Source organism: Toxoplasma gondii, chromosome X, assembly GCF_000006565.2.
Source record: "Toxoplasma gondii ME49 chromosome X, whole genome shotgun sequence".
In the NCBI taxonomy this organism is placed as follows: domain Eukaryota; phylum Apicomplexa; class Conoidasida; order Eucoccidiorida; family Sarcocystidae; genus Toxoplasma; species Toxoplasma gondii.
In genome coordinates, this window is record NC_031478.1 from 6,530,904 (window position 1) to 6,555,084 (window position 24,181).

Sequence of the window (24,181 nt, forward strand, 5' to 3'; positions counted from 1 at the left end):
CACTTTTGCTGGATCTGCATCGAAAACCCTTGCCATACTCGTCGACTTGCGGAGCAAGTGATAATGACGACAGATGTCGAGTCATTTTGACTGTCTGCGCCATGCGGGTACGGCGCAGATATTACGCGGATGCGGAATGAGAGTGAACCAGCTGAAACTATAATGCGGCAGCTTGACTGTGTGAAACAGCTTTCTAGATGTGTCGAAAATACCTGTTTTTTCCACGCTCCCGTGAGTAAAAGTGTAGCGGTGACCGACCGTTTGCCAAAAAAGAGGGCTCCAAACTTAGTTCAAGTTCCATTGCCACAGGCAGGTCGACGTCAACCTCCCGCCCCCTTCCCCCCGAGGTTACAACCTTCAAGAAAAATGAACAATATAGTATCTAGGATTCGGAATTTGAGTCCAGTTATGAGGCATATACAGCCAAGTTCTTTATGATTGCTTGTTCGTGCGACAGCCACGGAGCTGTTGGTGTACACGTTCGGCTGTGTGGTATTTGAACGCACTGTGAACAAGCTCTGCAGTTATCCCTTCCATGAGATCCCATAAAGAAGCACAACCCTTGGCGGGGGTAGGGTGACTAATGGTCGGACGGTACGCCGGGGAAAACAGGCCAGATACTATTTGCAGTTCTAATCCTCGGATTGTTTATACACCTCGATGTCGGCTCATTACACCTCGCTATTGAATAAGATTCAGTTGGGATAAAGAGTTTACCGTCAAATGTAATATGTGAGCTGAGATAAGAACGTCAGCGAAGCCAGCGTATATGGGTTACTCGAAACGCAAGCTCTAGCCCGCGGGTTTCAGCACGGAACAACACAACAAAAGCAGCCCCATGTTGATACGCATTGCTTTCGCAGTTCGGAGCAACACGGCACTGAAGAACTGCCAGCAACTTTCTATTTTTGTGATCGCTAGTGGGTGGGGTGTTCACCGCTTGTGCGGGTAAATAGTGATACATGCTAGAAAGGAAACGAACGTAAGTCTCGCAGTCATTCGCGGCTCCGTCGCTTTGGGATTGCAACGTTTTGTTATCATGCCGCTATCTCACAACCTGCTGGCGCCCCACACGTCGTCGCCATCGTCACGCCCTCTCAAACGTACAAAGAGCAACGGAGTCCGTAGGAATCACTCCTATTTCTTCCCCGGGATGTCCCCTGTTATCGCTCTCCACGCGTCATACCTACCCGTAGACACGCTCTGTCGCAAATATCGGCCGGGACCGGCGGCAGTAACTCACCCTCGAGGGCAGAATCGTTGCTCTCGTGTCCCATGTTTCTCACAACCAGTCGCTCTAGTCTATTTTGTCTTTTTTTTACCCCCTTTTCCACTTTAAACTTCGCACAAATGGACACCTGGCTCTGTACCGCGCGACTTCCTTTCGGGACCTCCCTACACTTCTTGTAGAGTCTCCCGCTATCCCTGGTGAACACGTCTCCATCAAGATTCCTACAGGGAGGGATTCTCGCTGAAAGAAGCCTTTGTTCCCGCCAGCTAGGCGGTACAGGAGGGTCACACAGCCGGGTTCGTGGCTCCTGCTGCTATCGCTGCGTAAGCGGCTCCGGCAATCCCCTTCTTCTATTTCCACTCTCTCCTGCTTACGGTTTCTCGGTTTCTACACCGCTGATTCGCTCCCGCACAACGGCAGCTCTTCCGTAGGTGGGCGTGAGGAACCTGTCAATGCGGGACTGGGTTCCTCGTGCTTCGCCTGCGCACCCAAGCATGCGTCGCTAGTGTGGCCACGAGGATTGCTTCGTGAGCGATTCGCGTCGGCAGTCACAGTTCTGTTAACCGTCCTTTTGAGGTCGCTGTGCTCCCCGATACCGACAGGACGGACTTTGTGTCGAAAGCCGTGGAATATTGGGGGTTTCCCGAGTACGGGTGCTCCGCAGGGTGGCGTTTCCACCAGCTGAGGTCGCGTGACCGCTCTGAACACCAGGGGGAAAAAGTCGTACGCTGGAGCGTGTGCTGGTAGGCTTAGCGCACCGGGTGCAGAGTTTGTGTGTCTGCTCCCAGGATCTTTTTCTCTCAAGAGCCCCGCAAGCGTGTAGTTGTCGCGGAGTTCATCTCGTTTCTGCGTGGCGCTGTGTCCGTTCCGGCTGTGTGTAGAACTTTCTAGGCTGTGCGGCATCGTAGAGTTTTAAAAAGCCCTTCCAGTTGTGAGGTACTCGGTGGAACAGGAGCGCAACTGCCGCATCAAGCAGGAGTCTGTGCGTCGCGAATGCCCACTTGCGGCGATACACAGTGACCGCGTAGTTCGGCACGAAATGAACCTGGCAAGCGGTCACGCGTGTGGCATTTTCGAACGCGGTGAGAGCGTGCCAGCGTTTTGACCCTGTGTTCAGCGACCTGCCTCCAAGTTTGTGCCGGAAATCAAAGGAGCTGCTTACTCGTCCGTAGTCTGTCCGCGGGGGCCGGGACGCGTTTCGTCCACTTCGTAGATTGGGAAGAGACGAGGTGAATACCAGCGATATAGGAGACAGAGGGGCAGAAATTCGCAGGCCAGTTACCTTCCCACGTCGGAGCAGACGCTGCCGCGGGCAGCCGACACCCTTCGCGTCGAAAACAGGGAACAGAACCGTTCGTTTCGATGAATTTTTGAGATGCACACGATAGCATAAACCGGAGCGGTCGGGTCACTCGGAGGGACGGAATTTGGGAACCGACCCGCCGTCGGCAAGGGCGGGTGTTGGTGAGAAAGTGCGGCGTGCGGGAAAAGAGTGGTCGGGTCGCGGGCAAACTGCGTGGTGGAGCGTAGCTACACCAGTCGTTTCTTTGCGTCTCTGTCGCAGGATCTTTTCTCCTACTGCCTTTCTTTTCGCGGGTTTTAAGCGTGCGATTTTCAATTGAAGTACCTCTGTCGTTCGAGCTTTCTGCGTGTCAGCTCCGCGAATTCCTTTTCGCGTGACAGGAAAAGGGGAGCGAAGCGGACGATATCGAGGGTGTTCCTGCCGTCACAGCCGTTCTAGAGCAGGGTCGCATGGAAACAGACCTGCTGACAGATGGGGCAAGTGTGAGGCATGTATGTTGTTGGAAACACCGATGATCGACGGGCCGGGGCCGGTATGAAAACGCACTGAGGGCGAACTACTTCGGAGACGCGTGTGTCGGTCTGTTTCTCTTCCATTTCCGGAGAGGAACGCGGAAACGGCGGGTTCCGTGCGTAGCCTGCCTAAGGAAAGAGACACGCCAGCGTGTTCTGATGGGCTGTCCTGGGTGTCGCGCGACGGAGGCTTTTCTCCGGAAGAGAACCAGAGACACAGAAAATCGCGAGCTGTAGGCTACGTCGACAATTCCCAGCCAAGGCTTCCATTCCTGTAGGAAATCCGTGACTTTTTGTTGTATGCTGATCTGGTTTTTTCGACTTTGTGAGTTTTTTGACGGACACGCCCGTCCAAATCGTTGCGGTTTCTTCCAAACCCGCGTCCCTCGCCACGGTTTCCACTCACTGGCTTCCGTGGTTCTGCTGCTTACGTCTACCCGAAAACTCCCGGGTCGCGGGTTTCGTAGGAAATAGTTTCGTTTTGGCGCCTGGGGAGGGCAGCAGCTTCTGGCGCGCGCGCGCGTGCTGGGCTGAAACGCGACGAAGTCCGCTGTGAGTGTTGCTGTTTCTCTTCTCTCGTCTGCTGTTTTGAAACCTGCAGCTCGTTTCGCCTCTCTGGCCAAGCAGGAGAAAGCAGGCTACGTGTTTCTGCAGTTTCTGGTTTCTGTTGATCGCTCGTTGGCGCTTTGCTCCTGCACCGAGAGCACTGTCGCGACCCAGTTTCTGACGGCGGAGAGAGGTGCGCGCGCACCCTGCCTCTCGCCCCTCCCCCCGCTGTGAGCACTTTCGGTTCCATGAAAATCGCGAAGAAAACTGGGCGGGGGGTTTTGCGCGCACGTCAAGTGAATTGTCGTAAGCGAAGCGAGGGCCTGCGTTCTTTTCCCAGTTCTTTTCGCTCTTTTCTTTGCCAGAAACGGTTGCTCAACCCCTCCCGCTGTCGGAAAAGGGGAGAAACTCCGTCGCTGCGCACGCCAGTTTTCGGCCCCGTTTCGAGTTTTTGGAAAGCGGGGTGTGCGACCCCGCGAAAAATCAACTGAGAAGACCGGTTTTTCGGACCGCGAGGAAAAGTGCGGAGAACGTACTGACTCGGAAAAGCGAGCACTTCTCGTCTTGCGGATTCGTGCGCAGAGGCACTTTTTTCCGCGCGTTTTTTCTCCTTCTCTGATCTTTTTCGCGCTTCTGCTCCGAACCCGCGGCGGCACTCGCCGACCTAAAGTGCCATCTTTGCTTTTTGCTCGAGACGCGACCGTCGAGAAGGCAAATGTCTGATTCCTCTGCGTTCTTTCCGTGTCGCGCTAGACGAGGGGATCGGGAAAATTCAAAGGACGACGCCCCTCTCTTCTTCCCAGCTCGCGCGCGTCGCACAAATACGCGGGTGCAGCGCAGGATTGAGTGTGCCCGCAAAGTGGGCTTTTTCGTTGCGGCGAAAGTTCCAGCGAACCTCTCTTGTTTTTCCTCACCACTTTGAAGTTCCCTCGTTTCAACCAAACGCCCCGCTCTTTTTTGCGCAATTTTTGAAGCTGCCGGATTCTTAATCACTGGGAAGAAGAGGGATTCCTCGTCTCACGGTCAGCGCTGACAAACTCTGGGTCCCGTCTCCAAAGTCTCGCTTCCAGTCCGTCTTTCGTTTCCGTCTCTTTTCTCGCAAGTTTCGAGTCGAAAACGTGGCTTCGGGGATTCTATTTTTTGCATGTTCGTGGGAACTTTCGTGCGGTTCTCGCCCTCTCTGGAAACGCAGCCTTGCACGATTCGAATCTGGGCACTTGACTGATACTTGTATCCAAGAGCTTGACGAAAGAAACTGGGGGTTCTCCTGATGCATGTGGACGCGTGGGGAAGTGCTCTCTTTTGTGGCTGCCGACGGGGGAATTGATTCGTTTTCTCTGCGGAGAAGCGCCAGGTTCTGTTGTGCGTCGCCGCCATCTCAGTCGTAAGAAACATCAGAGAAGCCAGAGGCTTCTCTCACTGAAACAGGGGCTTGTCGCTGCTTTCCCGTCCGATCTTCTGTGCCCTCTGCCCACGTTTTCCCTGCCTGACAAGCTCCAGCGTCTTCAACCGTCTTTGTAGGTCGACTCTCTTGGCAAGCCTTCCACGCTCAAGCTCCGGTCCGCGTTCACCGGGAGTCTGTCGACATAGTCTGCGTGCGGATGTATATACTCTGTAGATGCGGGTGTTTGTCTCCCCGAGTTCTGAAGGCTGTGGAGAGAGACAGTCCGGCAATCGTTGCTTGCGCCTCTGATGTGCCGACCTCTCTCCGACTTTTCACCGTGTGGGGCTGAAAAGGAGAGTTCCCCATTCCTTCCACTCTTGCAGCCATCCTTTCAATCGAAGGTGCGTCTCTGTTCTCCCCTCCCCTACACCCCGTGCTTTGCGTCCTTTCTCCCCTTCACAGCTAACCGTGTCTCACGGGCTCTCTGGCTTTCTTCGCGTTTTTTTGTTCCCCCTCTTCTCATTTCACTCTCCCCTGCCTTCTTGTAGCGCGAGACCGTCTCCACGTCCTCCCCTCTTTGGCTGTCGTCGTTCTGTTCGACGTCGCCTGGGTCCGTTTTTGAGGAAAGCGGAGATCGAGAGCGGACTTTCAGGGCACACAGAGTCTCTTAAAAGAGAAAAGGGTCTTTGAGACTCTCCACCCCGCCCTTGCTCGTTCCTCTGCCTCTCCTCTCCATGGAGGCGATGGCAGAACCTACGCCGCCGGCTCCCGGGGGCGAGATGTTGCGAGACGCCGTGCGGATGGAGACATCGCTTCCAGAGAAGAGCGTGGGCGCGGACCTTTCTTCAGAGAGTGTGGCAAACACAGTAGAGGAGCGCGGAACGAGCCTCCCCGACCCCGCTGCGCAACTGCAAGACGCCGACTTGAGTTCTGGAGACCTCGCGGCCGACAGGTCCACGGAAATCGCGCTGTCCACTCAGCTCCAGCTCGAGCAGCTCGACGCTCTGCAGCGCCATGTGCAGAAGCAGCTGCTGGCCGGTGTCTCGAGTCTGGCGACAGAGTCCGAAAAGCTGCAGACCGGGGAAGTAGGGGCGCCATTCGCGGGAGTCTCAGGAGACAGTGGAGACAGCGAGGAGGGGCGCGAGGCCCTCGCTTCAAAGACAGGCGAAGCGCCCGACGCCGCAGAGAAAGGCCCCGCCGCTGCGCACTTCAAGGCCAAGGGCTGGGGCAACGATGCCGGTTTAGCCGCGTTGTCGGGCGGGACGACGGTTGAAGAGGAAGGCGAGAACTCGTCGTCTTCTCTCGGCTTCTCTGCGTCTTCTCCCGGCGGCCAGGGAAGCGGCGAGGACACAAGCGCACTGCTCCCCGCGACTAGCGCCGTAAAGCAAGGCACCCAGGACGACCTGCGGCTCCTCGTGCTCCAGGAGTCGATGATCAAAGGGACCCCTGGGGTCGCGCTGCCGACTCTGGAAGGCGCCGGTGGCCGCGTGACTCCGAGCGCGTCGGACCAAACTTTCTCGTCTATTCAGTTTGCCGAGGAGGCGCAGAGCCCCCAGAAACCAACCACGCTCCCAGCGCTGCTGACGGCCGGGAAGCGCACCCGCCGGGGTCAGGCCGCTACCGGTTCCGACGCGGCAGAGGGCGAGGCGAAGGCGCTCGCGAGCCCGAGCGCGCTGCGCTTCTGTGGAGAGAATCCCCAGTCTTCGCTGTCGACGCCACAGGACGTGGACGCCCACGGCCAGTCAACTGAGGCGACGCCCGCCTCCAGCGTGCATGCAAGTGGCGAGCGGAAGGCGAAGCGCGAGGAGCCCGAGCCGATGAAGACTCGACGCCTGGCGCGCGCGGCGGCGCAGGCAGCGGCGCTGGCAGCGGCTTCAAGCGGTGGCCAGGACGGAGCCGCGAGCGTGAAGGATGGAAAGACAGACCTTTCCGTGTACTTGTCTCAAGAGGGCCTCGCCAGCCAAGTGGCTCTCGCGCAGTCGTCGTCGGGCCCGCTCGCAAACGTCGCGGGGGCCCATCCGGGCCTGTACCTGGACGAGGCGTCGGCGCTCGCAGGCCTTGTCCCCGGAGTGGGGAAAGGCGGTGTGTCTGTCTCGACAGTGCCCGGCGCCGAGTGCCCACCGATGAACGCGTCGCTGCTGCCAGTGGCCGCGGGTCTGGCGGGCCCCGGGACCCCGGGTGCTGCAGGCCCCCTGCTCGCGTCGACGCACCTCGCGCACCCTGTGTCGGGTCTCGCGGGGGTTGCAGGCCCACAGGGCGCAGGCCTCGGGGGGGTCTCGGGCCCGCAGGGAGGCTCTCCGGAGTTCGACCGTAACGACTTGCTGATGAGGCCTGGGGTGAGCTACTACGGCGGCCGGCAGGCCTGGGTCGCGGAGATCAAGTACGGGGGCAGGAGACGCTTCAAGGTCTTCAGCGTCGCCAAGTACGGCTACGAGGGTGCGAAACAGATGGCCGTAGACACCCGCGAGCGATGGGAAGAGGCCCGAGAAGCAGGCGAGCTCGACCAGCTGATGATGAGTTCGCAGCGACACCAGTGCCCTGTCCAGAGTGGAGTCAAGGGGGTCTACTACGACACCGCCCGAAAGGGCTGGAGAGTTGTTGTCACGCTGAACTGCAGACAGATGAGCAAATTCTTCCTCGCGAGCAAGTTCGGAAATGCAGAGGCGAAACGTCTTGCCATCGAATGCCGACAAATGTGGCTCGACGCGATCCAGAACGGCCGCGCCGACGACGTCTTCGAGAAGGCCCGAAAACTCGTGTCTTTCAAAACCAAGGGTGTCAACGGCGCAGGAGCCGGTACAGACCGCAGCGGTGCAGGCGCGGGCGCAGGCCTGACACCCAACACCGCGGTAGGGACCGCCCCTGGCGTCTGTGCAGGCGCGACACCTCACGCGTCGGCACCAGGCATGCTGGCTTCGCGGTTCGCAAACGGAGCCGCGGGCGCATCCCCTCAGGGCGTCGGAGCGGCAGGCGATCTGTCGCACTCGGCCCTGCTTGCGGGCGGGGCTGGAGCCCCGCTGCAGGGCCCGTCGCCGGCGGACTTGTTGAATTCTTCGCTCTCGTCTTTGGGGAAGTTCGGGGCGCCCCAAGGGACGTTGGCGGAGGGGACCAGCAGCAGCTGTCTGTTTTCAACTGCGGGGACGCCGTCGCGGAATCTGCGTGACGCGTCCAACGAGCTCCTCCTCGCAGCTGCGGCAGCCAACGCGTCGTCCGCGCACACAGGCACCGCCGCGCTTCTCTCGGGGCGTCCGGGTGGCGCCGTGGGCGCCGGCGCGGGCTCGAACGGCGGGGCCAGCGGCGAGGGGAGTGCCTCGCTAGCCGTAGCTGCCGCGGCTTTCCTGTCGCCCTCCGCACTCACGTCTGGGCCGAGGGGCGAGCGGGGAGACACCCCGGGGACTTGCGGGGCGAACCCGGCCGGGAACTCCCCGACCGAAGAGAACGCAACAGCGGGCCAGCAGACCGGCGCTGTGCTTCCAGCGGGGACGACGCCGGGGACGCGCCCGTCGCCGGGCTTCGGACTCGCGTCCTTCTCAGGAGCTGGTGGGGCACCGGGAGCCTGCGCAGAGACTGGTGCCACAGGGACAGGGGCGGCGGGGGACGCGGGGGCCGCGCTTCTCGCTGTGGCTAGCCAGCAGCGCTTCGACCCTAAACTTCTGCAACAACACCCGCTCGCGGAGCAGCAGCTCGTTCTACAGCAGTGGGGCGAGGCCGCCGCGGCTGTCGCTGGAGGCGTTGGGATTCCTCAGACACTCTTCTCCTCTTCGGGCTGCGCCGAGGGTGAGAGCAACGCGAATGGGACTATGCGGGACCCTGTGGTCGCAGCGAATCAGCAGCAGCTGCAGCTGCAACTCCTTCAAGAGCTGAACCGCGGGGCGTCTCTCCCACCTCTCCTGGACGTCCTCTGGGGGCCCTCCGTCGCGGGCACAGGCGCCGCGGCAGCCGCACCTGGAGACCGAGAGGCAGGCGCGACCCAGGGCGCCGAGGGCGCCTGCGGCGTGGGCGAGAACGGCGAGCTTGTCACGCTCCCGGCTGGGGCGACGCGGGAGGAGACGGCTGGCGGAACTCCGTCTTCGCTCCTGACCATGGGCCTGGGGGGCCAGGAAGAAGGTGCTGCAGGCGAGGGCGCCGCGGGGCAGAACGGTTGCGGAATCTCCGCGCCGGTTCTGTCGCTGCTTCTTCAGCAACAAGGCCTCCACCACCAACAGCTCGCGGCCGCAGCCGCGGCTGCGGCGCGGGGCTGCGCCCCGCCGCAGGGCCCGGGGACTGGAGCCCTGTGTGGATTCAACCGCGACGGGAATATGGTGGTGTTGGGAAACCCGATCGCGGGCACTCCGGGGTGTCTCCTTTCAGGGTCCGCGTCCGGGGACGGCACAACGAGCGCCGAGAAGCGCGGCGCGAATCCGCTGGGAGGCGCACTCGGCAACGCCATGGGCGCCGGCATGGCCGGCCACCTCGCGGGCGATACACTTCTTGGCGCGGGGGCCTCCCGACTTGGGAACGCCGCGACGCCGACGGGCGCCTCGGGCTCCAAGCGGCGCCGCACTCAGCAGGGAGGGGTTGGGCTCCAGGGTTCGAACGCTGGCCCTGGCAGCGGAGCGGGTGTGGGATCGCGGAGACACCAGAGACAGGGGAAGGATGCGTTGGTTGCTGGCGGCTTAGGAGGCGCAGGAAACACTGGCACCGGGGACTGCGCGGGCGCAAAGCCCGCCGGCGTGACTGGCTCCGAGAGCAGCACCTGCGACGTGAGGGGGGTCTATCTAGACACGCGGAACAATGCGTGGGCGGCAACCATGGGGGTCCACGGACGCAACGTGAAGAAGAGTTTCGCTGTCGCGAAGCACGGCTACGAGACTGCGTTGCAGCTGGCGATTCACGCGCGGAGGCAGCTGGAGCGAATCTACTGGGGTTCCAGCCCCGGCGACGAGCAAGACGCTTCGCTGCTCGCAGCTGGGCGCGGAAACAACGCCGCGGCGGCCGGGGCAGCCCACGCGGCCCCCGCTGCGACGGGAGCCCTGCCCGCGTCGCTCGCGGCTCCGCACCAGGCGGCTCCAGCTGTGCCGCAGACACTGCTCCATACCCAGCAGCCGCTGCAGTCCCTCCAGGGGCTCTGTTGGCCCGCGCCGGGTGGCATCGCCCAGGGAGCGACGGGGGCCGCAGGCGCATGTGCGAGGCCCGAAGATGAGATGACGGCGAGCATGGCGGCGCTGAGGGGCGCGATTCTGGACCCCGCTTCGCTGTCTCGGCTCTCAGGCGAGGAAGCGGCAAGCGCGGAAGCGGCTGCACGAACGGCCGTGGCCGCAGGGTCTCTTCTCTACGGCGCGCCGTTCGGCTCCTCGCTGCCTGCGGGCCTCGCCGCGACCCCAGTCGTAGCGACGCCGAGCGGCGCCGCGGAAGGGGCGACTGAGTTGTTGACCCCTGGCGGAGATCCGAGGGGCGTAGTCGGGGCGGGTCGCGTCCGCACCGCAGGTGAGGAGACCCACGAGGGGACGGCGCGGCAGGCGGTCCCCGGTATGCTGGGCGCGACTGGAGACAGTCTGCTGTCTCCGGGCCTAGGGATGACTGCTGGCGCCTCCTCTGGGGTGCTGCCGGGAGGCCCCACACTCTTGGGCTCGGGGCTGGAGGGCCGCGAGGCGTCGCTGAACATGGCGAATCTCATTGCGACAGCTTCGGCAGGGAACTCGCCCTCTGGTGGGTTGATCGTGCGCGACGCTCTGGCGGCGCTGCTCCTTCAACTCGACCCTCAACAGCGGATGGCCCTTCTGCAGGGCGACATGAATTCGCTCAACTCGCTGCAGACTGCCTTTCTGCAAAACTCGCAGTTCTTCGCACCGTCCTGTGCACCAGACGCGAACCAGCTCTTCGTAGGGGCGAACGCACCCGCGGGCACTGGGCCCTTGGGGGCGGCAGCCTCGGAGCGTTGTGCGCCGTCGCTCGTGCTCGGTGCCGAGGGGACAGCGAATGTGGGGTGCGTCGGAGTCCCCGCGGGCCAGGCGAAGGAGACGAACGGGGCGGCGAGTCCCGAGAAAGAAGCAGAGGAGCACGGAGCTGCCGAGGGGAAGGTGGAGCGCGCCTTTACGTTTTCTGGAAAAGAAGAAGAGCTCAGGGCAAGCAAACAAGAAGAAACCGGGAAGGAAGAAGTGAGCGAAGCTGTCAACATGTCTGGTCTGCGCACATGCAACACAGTGATGGCTCCCGACCTCGCAGGAGTGGAGGTGACGACTCAACAGACTGTTGAAGGGGGAGAAGCCGTGAACGGCAACAGCGTCGAAGCGAGAGAAGGCGCGAAAGAGGAACCTGAGCTAGAGAAGCCAGAGGAGAATGCAGCGCCCAGTGAGGAGCAGTAGGACATGAATGTCTTCAGGCGGATCGGTAGTTCCTGAGACGAAGAATGGAGAGCGACGAGCGCCTCGTGGATGCATGCGTGGGTATCGGTGTGTAGATGCACGTTTGCCGATGCATGCGAGAAAACCATGTAGAAGTCGTCGCGCATTCGTCCTGGTTGATTCCATAAAAATTCTGTGTCTTGGCAAACAACAGTTACAGTTCGGGGACGAACGCTCCCCTGCCGCTTCCGTGCAACGTTTCGAGAAGCAGATGCACAGGAGATCTGAAATTCTGATTCACGACCTGCTTTTCTCGGTGCCGCAGGGCGCACGCGCTCCTGCAGACAAATGGATGACACATCGTGTAAAAACGCGGAATCACAAGGTCTCTTCCGGATAGACGAGAGGACCCAGAGGTGAACATTTTGTAACAGTGGGCGCAACGCAGAGAGGAGCACTAGAGTGGCGGACTCTGGGGCGAGGGCTCAGCTGCGCGGCGTCGATGAATGGACAGCGTGACGTCTTTCGTCTTTTCAAATGCTGGTCGCCTCGTTGGCTGCTCCCCGTTTGACGGTGAAGATCTCTCCAACTCGAGGCACTTGTGTGACGGAAAATGTCACACAAAGCGTTCCGTTTTTCTTCATGTGCGCTGCAAACATGGATGCTCAATTATACATGAATGGAAGGGGTGAGTGCGAGAGAAGGCTGGGACTTGAGAGTCACGGAAAGACGACTGAACAAGAAACTCTTTCGTCTGTCGCAGAAAAACTGCACGGACGCATCTTCACACAGACCACTTGACTTTTTTCTCTGTCGCAAGTTCCGTAAAGTGCATGCGCGGCCTTCGCCATGGAAAGTAGCATCATAGGGTGTCGTGGTTTGTGGTCTCTTTTCTTTCCCTGTGCTCTTCTCGTTGCGGCGGGGAACGTGGAAGAACAGGGACAGATCGCTCCCTGTACACGGAGTGCGTAGGACTCGCGATAGACGGCACAAGGAGCGTTTCCGGGGTCTTCTGTCGTCAGACGTATGGACAGAGCCTTGATACAAAGAGTTGAAGGAAAGTTCGGGAGGCGGAACGGGAGACAGGCATTGTGGTTTCTTTCGCGGGCGTTAGGCACGGCTCTGAATTCGTGGAAAAGACAGTGTCATTTCCTGACTGCGAAGCCATCGCAACATGTCTCCTGTGTTCCTCAGCATTTTTCGCTCCTGAAAGACGCCACATGCGTCGCCAAGTGTGTTGCCCGCTGCTGACGAATGTGACCTGATGCTTGATCGTCTGCGCGTCTCCGTTTTCCATCTCTTCCTATACCCTGTACATGCGGGCGTGGTGCGAGTCGAAGTTCCCCGCCGCCTGAACTCGCTTTTCCCGTGGAAGAATCCAAGTTTTTGCTGCGTCCTTTGCTGTGTTTTTTCTTGGGGGACGTTTGTCGACTGTCTCAAAAAAGACCAGAGTGTTTTTAAAGACGAGATTCTGCGGGGGCTCCGTCATTCCGTCGTTTGAACGGGACGTTTCCGGAAGTAGGGTCGCCCGCTTCCCATTATACTAACAGTGTCTGAGAGCTGAACGTTTATATACGTACGTGCCTGTCCTGTTGGCCGTGTTCTTAAACCGCGTCTTCCTCTAGGAAGAGTCGATTTCGATACTTTGTCTTGCCTTTTCCGCTGGCCCCGACATGCGTATTGCTTCGCTGAAGTGAAGGAGCGGAAAAGTGAAACAGCTCATAAAAGGTGAAAGCTCAGGCGCCGTTTTTCCCCCTTTGGCAAACCGTCTCTGCCGTTGACGCCTTCCGAACGCAGTGGAAACAGTTCTTGTGGATGGTTCTGTCGCGTCACGCGTTTGAACACTCTGCGTGGGCACCCCTAGTAGATACTGCACAGATGAGCACTGCGTACCTCTGCAGTCGCTGCCCACGTAGTCGGCGAAATTTGCATACCCACACGAGCCTAGGCTTCAGACAAAGTGCGAAGGAACCCAGAAAAGCGTTCTTGGGCGTATTCTGCAAACAGCAGGCAGCGTACGATTCTGGAGATGTTGCTTCTCTGAAAAAATGTGACTCAACGGAGGTCTTCAAGTGGGAGTCTCTGCACCTGTCTGCAAGAAGAAAGAGGCCGAACGGGATTGCACGGCGATAATGCAGAGTCGGGGAAATCAGGTGAAAGGTCCTTTCTCATTCAAGATCTGAAAGTACACACGGAGGTCATCATGAGAAACCGTCACCCAACCCCAAAACTCGCGCTGATTCACAGGTGATGTGTTTAGTTAATCTTGTCAGTTACTAAGAGGAAAGCACTCGGGTTCAATCGTAAAAACGTCGTCACCCCCGTGGTCTTCCCTGGGAGTCCCCCACCCGGATACTAACCGGGCCTTGCGATGCTTTCTACTTTGGAGCTCTGAAGGCATCCGCTGTATTCGGCACGGTGTGATCGACAGCGAAGATCGTTTACGTACAGTGAATGCCTCGCTAAATAAAAGACTTATTGTGATGCCTTCTTGTTCTGCCTTAATCCTATGCATGTGGGTGTAGGCGGTAAACTCGTTCAACGCCCGGCAGCAGTCGCAAGCGCCCGCGACGTTCGTGTTTTTTTGTGTTGAGCATCTCTTGGATTCACAAGATGGTAGTACCTTTTGCAGTTGACACTGGTTCCTCGCGAGAGTGACACTTCTTCGGTGAGGCGGTGACACAAAGACAATCTTTACAAAATGTTTTTGTACGCGGATGTTCATGCACGTGGTTCGTTTATGCGGCGCAGTCGAATAGGCAGCAAAGACACTCGACCAGTTACACATGAACCCGTGATTTCAAATACCTTCTGGAACCGCAGGCCAGGCGACCAAAAACGAGCCCGAATAAAGAGAGAATATCTACCAGTAAGATCAAAAATGGCTCTGTGCTTCGTGACACGTGGAAGGGAGCTGAAAGGCCGCTGGAATGTGGTTTCGGGACAAGCTCAGCTTCCGTTTACTTCTCTCTGCGCTTGATCACTTCCGCCCTCCCCCTTCGTCTACGTTATCTAGACCGATTTTGTCCCTGCTTTGCCTTGTTCATCTCGATGCACTCTCTTTCTCTCAATCATTCTCTGTTCTGTCCTTTTCCCTTCTCTTTCTGCCCACCTCTTTTTCTCCACGTTGCCTGTCTCCTCTCGCCGGCAGACCGGCTGTCTCCGTTCTCCGTTCCCCCCTCTCTCTCCGTGCTCTTTTCCATGTTTGCACCGGGCGAAGAAGACTTCGATCCGTGTATTTCGCACAGAGTGTCACAGGAAGGAGACTAAGGAGGTGGCTAAGATAACTGTACAGCAGACCTTCAAGATCTCCGCCAGTAGTTGAACTCGTCGTACATACTCTCTAGACAACAGCAGTTTTCATGAACTTACGCATCCCCTTTTGAATATGTGTCGGGGATTTTGCGTGTTCACTTCCTCGGCTTAAAGGCCCTCGCTGCTGTGCGAGCCCAGTGATCAGCGTCGAAGACATCCTGCACAAAAACCGGCAATTGACAGAAACATCTGGAGATTTTCAGCGACACACAGGGTCCGTTCGCTTCACCTCTGAGCTTGTCGAAAGACCCCGAGTGTCAAAAAGAGTGCGAAAACACCTTCCACGCCGACGACTTCCAGACTCAACGCAGGCACACTGAGCATTCGAAGACGCACGCAGCCTCTACGTCTTTCCATCCAGCACTCGGGCATATAAACACGAGCGCGTGAAAGTCCAGGTGTCTGCCACAAAGGAAACGAACAGTGAACATCTTTAGGCCTCAGACGCTGCCCCACCACACCAGTACGCAAGCAGTGCCAGCCAACACATGCCTCAGCATACGATTGCCCATTGTGCCCCGAGCTGTCACATGACGGCTCGCTACAAGGAGCCTCCGAGCGCGGTGCGTTGCCAGTAAGTGTTTCGCTTTCATTTGAAGAATCACCTGTAGAGAGACGTCTGAGAAGTTGTCCCGTTCTCTCTCCTGCAAAGCCATGACGTGGCGAACGGTGTCCTCGATGTCCACGAACCCGATTTCTTTGTTGCGGAATCTCTCAACAGCTACTTCGTTTGCCGCATTCAAGCAAGCCGGCGCCACGCCTCCTCGTTCGCCTGCCTCGTAGGCGAGGCCTAGACACCCAAATGTGTTTCTGAATATAAGGCGGACACGAAAACAGGCTTTCCACAAGACGACACAGACATTTTAACGCGTCAGCGAGTTGTTTAAACCAAACAGAGAACAGAGCTTCTCCAGGTGCGTTGTCGAGGGGACTTCAGGAGTGCCGAGAAACCCCAGACGCCCGTGTGTCTCTTTCGTGCGCGAGGAGCCACATCCACAGAAAAGAACGATTTGTCTGCAAGGCTCCACTGCCTTCACAGCTGCATTCTGCCTCTTGTACGATTCTTCCCACGATGTCAATTCGTCAAGCCTGCGCCTTTTTCGTTCAGTCTCATCGTGGACACGAGCGTTTTCTTCATTGCCCTTTCTCCTCGTCCGTTCCTTCCCCCGAAATCAAAGGGCACTTAAATCTACAGAAGCAACTGGCTGTCTCTGAAAGCATTTTAGTATTTTCTTTCTCCTTCAAGAAAACGACAGGCTCCGCAGCCGAGGCGCGGCTCTCAATCGCCACAAAGACATGCGTTGACTTCTGCCGGAGCACAAAACAAGAGAACAGCGCATCTTACAAGTCGGGCTTCTCGAACGTCAGATTGCCTTCCCGGGTCAGGTCGACGCCTGCCGACCACGGTGCGCTGAAGGCACAGAAACATGAGAAGTGATGAACCGCAGGATGATACATCCCAAAGTAATATATCATGCGATAAAAAAACACGAGATAACGAACTCGCAAGAAACAAATCACCAGTGGCTCAAGCACAAGCAACCAGCCGAGGTCTGGGTGCCTGTCTATTGCTCGATCTCCAGAGACTGAGTGCTGTATTTTAAACAGAATGAGATAAATACATCGAGACCGAAAGCGCGATGAGATCGACAGAGCGTATTTCCCTATCCTGGCCCCCCTGCAAGTCTACCCAGACACAACCTGACACACATAGACAGACACTCACATGTATATTTGCATATGTGTGGGCATATAGACACATATACGCCTGCTCCCAAAAAACGGATTTATAACTCCAGCTGCCCTATATTCCTCTCGAGCTACCTACATCGCTCTTCACCACCAGAAATCCACAGATTCGATATATATATTTGTATATGTAAGTATGTATATGCAGATGCATATACATATATATATATATATATATATGCGTATGTATATATAAATGAAAACGTCTGTACATACTATTTTCTTGGATCCTCTGAATAGAGAGAACACTGGAAATTTCGTTCGACTTACGCAAGCCGATGAGGCCAAGTGAGGGCGTAGGCGATGGGCAGCTTCATGTCAGGGAGGCCAAGCTGGGCGAGCGTGGCGCCATCTCGTAGTTCAACTGCAGAGTGGATGACAGCTTGGGGGTGAACAAGGACCTCGATGGAGGAGTATGGACACCCGAAGGCGAAGTGAGCTTCAATGACTTCCAGGCCCTTGTTCATCAACGTCGCGCTGTCGATTGTGATTTTCGCGCCCATGCTCCACTTGGGCTGCGCGAGACACGCCAGAGGAGCCAGATGAGAGATGCCAAGAAGTCGGAGAGAACACTGAGCAGAAACGCGAGATGTAGCGTTCGTTCTCGGGTTCTGTCTGTACACCCCATGTGCTGCTTTCAAGACCACATAAATACGTATTTGTGTGCTCGCACATCACTGGACTGCGCTCCTGAATGTCAACGGTACAAGCTGTGAACAGTGAACACCGGTCGCGTCCGCATGAACTGAGAAGCCAGGTAGGAGGCACAAACCATTTGAAGGATCAACTATGTCCATCTGTGCATCTAAGGTCGAATTCGGTTGTCAACATGCTTGACGCTCACTCCATGTTGAACATTTCTTCTCTTTGCAAAGGATTCCCTTCTCACGGGCGAACACTGTTGGGAGAGATGGAGGAAAGACGCCACGAAATCTCTTTTTTCACCTGCGCATCGATCCCCGGAAGCCGTGTTCAATCTGGCTGAGGAACTTACATGTTTGAGAGCACTTTCAAGAGTTACTTGCTCCAGTTCGTCTCGCGTCCGGCCTCGGAAGGGTCCCCCACTAGCAGTCAGAAGCAGCTTCCGAGGGGGGTAGCAAGAGGCCGGCACACCTTGAAGCGCCTGAAAGATTGCCGAGTGTTCGGAGTCGACAGGAAGAAGGAGGCCGCATTTCTGCCCTGCCTTCGCGCGCCTCTTGTCGCATTCCTCCCTTCTGTCTCCGTCTGTGTCTTCTTCTCTGTCTCCTTCTTGGTCTCCGCTTCTGTGCGATCTCTCGTGCCTGTCTTGCCTCTCTTGATCCCCGTAGAGCAGACCGCGCGTGGAGAGGAGACAGCGGAAAACGGGGCCTGTCGAGAGAGACGACGAGGCGGCGGCAGCGAAGAGACAAGATGAGATTTTCGCAGGAACGGACGCGGAGGGACGCAGAGGGAGAGCGAAAAAATCAACGAACGAACCGAAAGGGGAAAGACGATGTGCGGCAGAGAGGAGAAAGAGGAGAGATGCTAAAAAGACGGGGAAGCGAGCACCGCGGAAAGAAAAACAAAGGACGCGAAAGAGGAAACAAACAAGGTATCAGACACGAAAACTTCAGTCTGAAACCACGTCTTACCTGCCGCGACCAGGGCCTCTTTATTCGCTAGTGCCACGTCCTTGCCTGCCTCGAGGGCCTTCAGTGTGGGGAGAACTCCTTTGAAGCCGACAATAGCGGAGACAAGAATATCGTAGTTGGGGACGCATGCAAGCTCTGCAAGGCCCTCGTCGCCCAAGAGAAGACGGGGCCGAGGAAAAGCAGCGCTTCTCTCATGATCGTTCAGCCTCTCTTGGAGCTCTGCCACCTTGGAAGAGTCTCCGAGATACACGTACTGTGGCCTGAGAGGAAAGGCAGGACTCTTTGGTGCGTACTATCGATTCGTTCAGCTTTAGCAAACAGCACAAAAATCGTTGGACAATCACATTAGAGATATGCTGTCTGTGCATGTGCTCCGCAGGCGTTGAAAACATGTCAAAAGAGCAAGACACGCTTGTCATGCTTCGCTTGGAGGAATGAAACTCCACTCCGTTCTAGAAGTTAAGAGCTACGGGTTGGAGATGAGAGTTTTCTTTCCATCGTGTGTAGGCCTGTGTCAGATCCAGTTAACATGCAAAACCAGCAGATTCGGACAACATACCAGTGACGCAGAGCAAACACAGAGGAGGCGAAACGCGACAGACGAAGAAGTAGCAGAATTATCACGCACATTCGTGTCGGCAGAAGCCGTTTCATTGTTTGACCTCTACGTTTACTTGTTCCACAATACTGGAGTTTTAGCACTAGAGATTCTCCTACGAAATACTTTTCGGACATCGCTTAACCTCCGAAAGAGTTTAACAAAACACCGTTGTTTGAATTGTCTTACATCTGTACAGACAGCCTGTATACATTTTATACTGATCGAGTACAAAGGAGTTCAGTCCTTTTCATCTCATTCGTTTGTTGTGGACGTTCGGGGTGAAGGGAAGCCCTTTCTCTTTCAGGTAGAAATGGAGGTGAGAAAGCGAACAACTTTTTTCCGTGGAACGCAAACGCATGCAAATGAGGCACGAATTTCAGCATTCCTAATCTTGAAAAGGTTGTGTAGGTAGGTCTACCTGAAAGAAGACATGGAAAAGGGGAACTGACCCGTCTGGCTCTGACGACTCTACGAAGGCTGGCGACAGCTGAGCTGGCCCCAGAAACACGCATCAATATACCTTTCTACATCTGCATATGCATGCATATCTAGATCCAGCTCAATCAGCGTCTTTAACTATAAAGAGACCTTTCACGCATAAAGACAGATAAAACGGTGTGGATTTGGTCACCCACCTGAAAGCAGCCACTTGCTCGGCGAGAAGAGCGAGATTGGAGCCCCCGGCTGCGAGGCCAACAATTTGAAATATATCAGGAAACTCTCTGGCGATCTCCAATGTGCTCTTCCCGATGCTGCCAGTGCTTCCCAAAACCACAAGTCTCTTCACACGCGTGGAGGGAGGCGAAGCCGGAGGCGCGAGAGACGCAGGCGAGGAGACAAGCGAGGAGACAGGGTCTTCTTCGGTACGTCGCAAGAGTTCTCTGCACGAGTTTGCGTCGAGAAGCAGACGACGATCGAGGGCAGACACGGGAGACACCGCAGCAGAAGAAATGTCAGAGAAAATGAAGACCGGAGACTGAGATGCATGCCCGTGTCTCTGCTTCCAAACTGGGTGACAGGTGCGACGTGACGCGCCGCCACCAGGGAGCCTGGGTGAGAGACGAAACCTCTTGGCGACGACCGAGTTCACTCGTGCTCTCGTTTGCGTATAAATCTACGAGTATGCCGGTCAACTGCTTGTGTCGAGGAGCCTTCACGAGGACTTGGAAGCCGACCAACAACGTTCCGCATATCCACCGAGATGCGAAGATGGACACGGTGACTTTCTGGCTAAACCTCCTTTCTTTGTGAAACAGGATGTCGTTCTCGCGTTGAACACAGTCTCATAGAGCCCGCAACCCAGTGAAACGTGACGCGACACACACCGGGGTATCACGGAGTCAGAGAGCTGAGAAACGAGGAGAGGTTGCTCTTCCGCGGCGTCCTGTTGGACCGAAAACTTTCAGCGGTACTGCTACTTCGCGGGAACGCTGACCACAAAGATATCCGCGAACCATCAGCTCTAGATGGAAGGACTTTCAACGCCGCACACGCTTATATACAATGCCGCGTACGGCAGGACTGGTGTCTACTCAGCTGGTTCAGGTCTTGAAGGTCTCTGTTGACGGAGGACGTTTTTCTCCTCCTCACCTTCAACATGGTGAGTTGACAGAGAAGAGTAGCTTCCAGCGTCTACTGAAAATCAATTCTTGGGTATAACTTGAGGTAAACCATATTTGCACTGTGGTCGTCTCCAAAGCCCCCTAAACCGTGAGGGGGGGGGAATGCGGGCCTGGGGCGAAGGAGTCTTCAAAGCAAGAGAAAGCTCGTCTAACAAAGACTGGAGACCTACGGCGAAAGAAAAAGACTCCGAGAAGAAGCGACCTTCTGCGCGAGCTAGCGAGTTGGGTTGTGACCCGCGTGTGCGTTTTCCTTACTTCAAAGCGTTGACGCTCCCCACTGGAACTCCGCATGGCTGCAGCGAGTGTTGTGTCTCTTGATGAAAAACTCCTCTCGGACCAGGAAAGCTGCTTTCTTCGGCATTTCGCTTGGCGAAGAAGAGCGCCGGCGTGAGGGGATCAGGCCTGCCCGCTGGCGGCACACCGGGAGCTGTCAGTGCTCCCGAGAGAAACTGGAGACTTCGAGCTCTCCACTCGCGACTGCTGGCAACGCGAGAGCGAGGGAACAAATACGACGCCGGACGCGAGAAATACAGATCAAGAGCAGCTCTTCGCGGTGGCAGGGAGACGAAGGCAAGCGACGATCGGGAGGAAGAAGGATCTGCGCCGCAGGCAAACACACTGGGTACACACAAAGTGAAAGTCCCCTCATGTTCCGCGTGTCTTTCCTTTTCTCTCGCAGCGTTTCGTGCGGCTTCTTCGCTGTCTGTATACCTACAAATGCACACAAGTATACACATATGCACACATCCATACACGCACATGCATATATATATATATATATATACTATATATACATACATACGTGTAATCATGTACATACGTACGATTTGCTATATTTGTATGTAGGCATCGGCATCTCTATACTTGGGGGGGTCTTCGTAGAGAAAACTCGACTGGTTACGGTACCAAGGGACGTCGCGGAAACAGATTTCCTTGGTCGAATCTCCACAGTTTGCCGACTCTGTATGGTTAAGGTGCATGCGCCGAAGGCGAAGGGACATCCACCGAATGTCGAGCTCTTCTTTTTCGCCATTCGCGTGCTGTGGTTTCTCGAAATGATTCTTTTTGGGAGCCTCGCTCACCTTTTCTCTGTAGGAGAAAGGAGAGACGCGCGACAAGGTTCGAACCCCTCAGAGAAGCGCAGCTGGCGGGCAGCCACAGTGACAACAACAAAAAGAAGAAGAAGAGAAGAAGAGGCATCGTGGCTGGGATGGAGGAGAGAAGAGCTGCGGCAAAAGAAGGGGACAGACTGGGAAGCAGCGATTCGGAGAACGAACGTCTCCTCGCTGACTAAAGGAAGCGACGGACAGAAAGCGCCGTCTCGCGTTTCTGAGCAGTGGCTATCAAGAGACAACAAGGGGAAGCGGGGGAGAGGAAGAGACAGGTTTGGAGAGCAGTGCCGTTCCGCTCCTCCTGAGAGGGGAAGCCCGGCCTACAGACCCCGCAGTGCATTGCACAACTCGACTGCAGAAGGGGGACAAGCAGAACGTGGTGAGGAACGTTTCAATTCTTTTTCAGGACTTTGTTCCAGCTGCAGCGCCCCCCTTCGGTGTGCATCCCCTCTTCCCTGTTCTTTTGGATGTACTTTCTCGAGTGCCTTTTTTCATGTTCGACCTTCTGGCCTCTGTGCACTTTGTCAGCAAAACCGTCGAGACAAGCCTTCAGTCTCGCGCGGTGGAGAAGAGGAGGAACGAGAGGCAGAGTACAGCTGAGAACCCGAAGAAGACGGCCAAGAAAAAAGAGAACGGTCAGATCCAGGATGCGGCGACACCGGACAGCACAAAATGGAGAAGCTGACAGTCTGCAGGAGCAGTTCAGAAAGGAGAGGAGGCAGCTGGAAAGGATTTTTCAATGCAATGTCTCGGCAACAGGGCTATCAGAGAGCAATAAAGATGGACTCTTTCCTCAACGGCAAGTCTTTGACCGCAGCATCCACAACGCAAAAGTCGCCGGTAAAAACGTTTGGTGGATTGCTGGAAAGTTGGCGCAAGCGCAAGACGACGAAAAGATGGAAAGGCGCTACGCCGTCAAGAAGAAAAACGAAAGCGCGGGCGAGACTTTTGCAGTTGGGACGCGTGGACGAAAGCCGCTGTGTCGAGAGTGAAGGGCAAGAAAGCAAGACAAAGCAGAGACAAGAGTGGAAAATCCGACGAAGCGAAAGAGACAGAAGGAAGGAGACAGGGAGACGGAGACACAAATGGCCATTTCCGGAGACACGGGTGGAGTTCGAGGAATCCAGCTGTCATTATAAAGAGAATCTTTCCTCTCTGCCTCAACACAGAGGCATCCCTTGGGGAGAAATCAAGCGGGCATGCTTTTCTGTATGAGAGGAAACGAGAGTTTTCGTCAAAATGACGAGCAGAGCAACCGTCCAGATGCGCGGCGTGTTTATTTCTCGGCACAATGCCGCCGTTTACAGTTTGAAGCTGCATGCGCACCCAGAGAGCTGTGGATGGCTTGCAGAAGGAAGCCGAGCGTCTTGCCCTGGATAGTCATGAAAGGAGAACTAAGTCGCCATCGAATGTCGACGCATTCCCCACTCCCGCAGCTGATCGAACCTGGAAATAAACCTGGGAGAGGTGACGAAGAGTCGAGAAAGTCGAGCCTCTCGCGCAAGTTGAAAGTAAGACAGAAGAAAGACATGCACATGGAGGCCCTTGTTCCGTTCCGTCTGTAAAGGAGACATTGCGATCACTGCAGAGGAAGGAGATCGGATGCAGCCCCTTGATCTTTTTAGCGGTTTTTTCTTTTGTGGAATACAGAACACACACTTTCGTAACCAGACGACGTTTCCGGGTTTTTTATATTTGCAAAGATCTGCCAGTCACGTTAACAGGCGACAGTGGTGAGACGTAGAGAGCACGCGAAAAGGGGTTTGCACTCCACATCACTCCTTTTCTTGGTACAAGGTGTTTCGCGCTGTCCACCGTGCTGTTTTTTCTCAAAAGGCTGGTGTGTGCGAAAATCGCCCGCGGCCCTCTACGGGGCTCAAAGTGCATTTGCCTGTGCAGGGAACCATCGTGTTTTCTCGGGGTGAGCTGCGCTGTCAGGTTCTGAGAAACGACACTTTCGTCATGCGGAAAAAAAGTGAGGCCTGAGTTGCTGGCCAGAGGCTGTTACAACTTTCTTGCGCGGGTTCCAACCGCGCGTAGTCGAACTGAGGTGCAAGATTGCTACTGACTGCTGCCGTTTTATTCGAGAAGAAGGAGTCTTTCCATGCCCCCGTTGTGTGACGCTCACTGCGGTTCGTGAAAGAGGGGTCTGCCAGCTGAGAATTCTCTCGTTTGCTTTCTGTGTCTTTGAAGACAAGTTCTGCGTGTTTGTCATCCAAACGCGAAGAAGAGGGGTTGCTCACAGGGTTTGTCGTTCCACAGTTTACCCAAGGATCTGACAGACACGCATGTTCCGTCATTTTTTCTTGTCGCCTCGTAGTGTGACTCACCAGGTGGCAGATCATCTTTGGAGTTCTATTCGCTGATATCGTCTAAATCGATTTCGGGAAGTTCAGAACATAACCGTACTTTGTTGGTCTGTACGAGCGCGGGTGGAAGCGTGATGCTGCGGAGCATGTCTACGTGTTGAAAATTTTCATTAGCTGGAAAGAGAGGCTTGGCAATCCTGTCAGCTAAAGAGATGAACGTGAACAGACTCGAAGACGAGAAACAATGTTAGGTCCAACGGCATCGATCTAGGGAAAGGCCCGGAAGTCGAAGTCTTTCTTCAACTTAAAAGAACGCGGGGAGATACTGCTTCTGGGCTTTAGATGAGATTTGTGCAAGGAAAGCTCACGGAACAGGAGACGGGAAGCAGAATGTCAAGGCAATTCAGCGATGTGGTGCTTGAACCGTAGTATCGCACGACAATATCCAGCAGCATCTCAGTCGTACCGTTCACTTCCGCCGAGCTGCTAACCCTATCATCAGCAAAAGAAGTCAACAATGCGAGCGCTTCTGCTTCGAAGGAGATTAGCATGCTAAAAGGAGAT

The 24,181-nt window shown here is 56.1% G+C and overlaps 4 protein-coding genes across 4 annotated transcripts; 2 read left to right on the forward strand and 2 right to left on the reverse strand.

The window, feature by feature from the left end:
* Positions 1 to 614: 614 nt before the first annotated feature.
* Positions 615 to 4,136, reverse strand: TGME49_214835 (hypothetical protein). Its single transcript, XM_018779663.1, has 2 exons — positions 2,394 to 4,136; positions 615 to 1,931 (listed from the first exon to the last, which is right to left on the reverse strand). Exons 1-2 carry the CDS (start codon positions 2,620 to 2,622, stop codon positions 1,780 to 1,782), a joined length of 381 nt encoding a protein of 126 aa, XP_018635720.1. The 5' UTR covers positions 2,623 to 4,136; the 3' UTR covers positions 615 to 1,779.
* On the forward strand, positions 1,334 to 14,816 carry AP2X7 (AP2 domain transcription factor AP2X-7). Its single transcript, XM_002370764.2, has one exon. The coding sequence runs from the start codon at positions 5,711 to 5,713 to the stop codon at positions 11,318 to 11,320; it is 5,610 nt and encodes a 1,869-aa protein (XP_002370805.1). The 5' UTR covers positions 1,334 to 5,710; the 3' UTR covers positions 11,321 to 14,816.
* TGME49_214850 (1-deoxy-D-xylulose 5-phosphate reductoisomerase, putative) lies at positions 14,699 to 22,458 on the reverse strand. The gene is made up of 9 exons (XM_018779664.1): positions 21,279 to 22,458; positions 20,452 to 20,794; positions 19,210 to 19,455; positions 17,974 to 18,233; positions 17,358 to 17,710; positions 16,634 to 16,878; positions 15,960 to 16,025; positions 15,220 to 15,424; positions 14,699 to 14,772 (listed from the first exon to the last, which is right to left on the reverse strand). The coding sequence occupies exons 1-9, from the start codon at positions 21,394 to 21,396 to the stop codon at positions 14,710 to 14,712; spliced, it is 1,899 nt and encodes a 632-aa protein (XP_018635719.1). The 5' UTR covers positions 21,397 to 22,458; the 3' UTR covers positions 14,699 to 14,709.
* TGME49_214860 (hypothetical protein) lies at positions 21,956 to 22,300 on the forward strand (the record flags this gene model as incomplete). Its single annotated transcript, XM_002370766.1, has 1 exon — positions 21,956 to 22,300. The coding sequence occupies one exon, from the start codon at positions 21,956 to 21,958 to the stop codon at positions 22,298 to 22,300; it is 345 nt and encodes a 114-aa protein (XP_002370807.1).
* Positions 22,459 to 24,181: the final 1,723 nt, after the last annotated feature.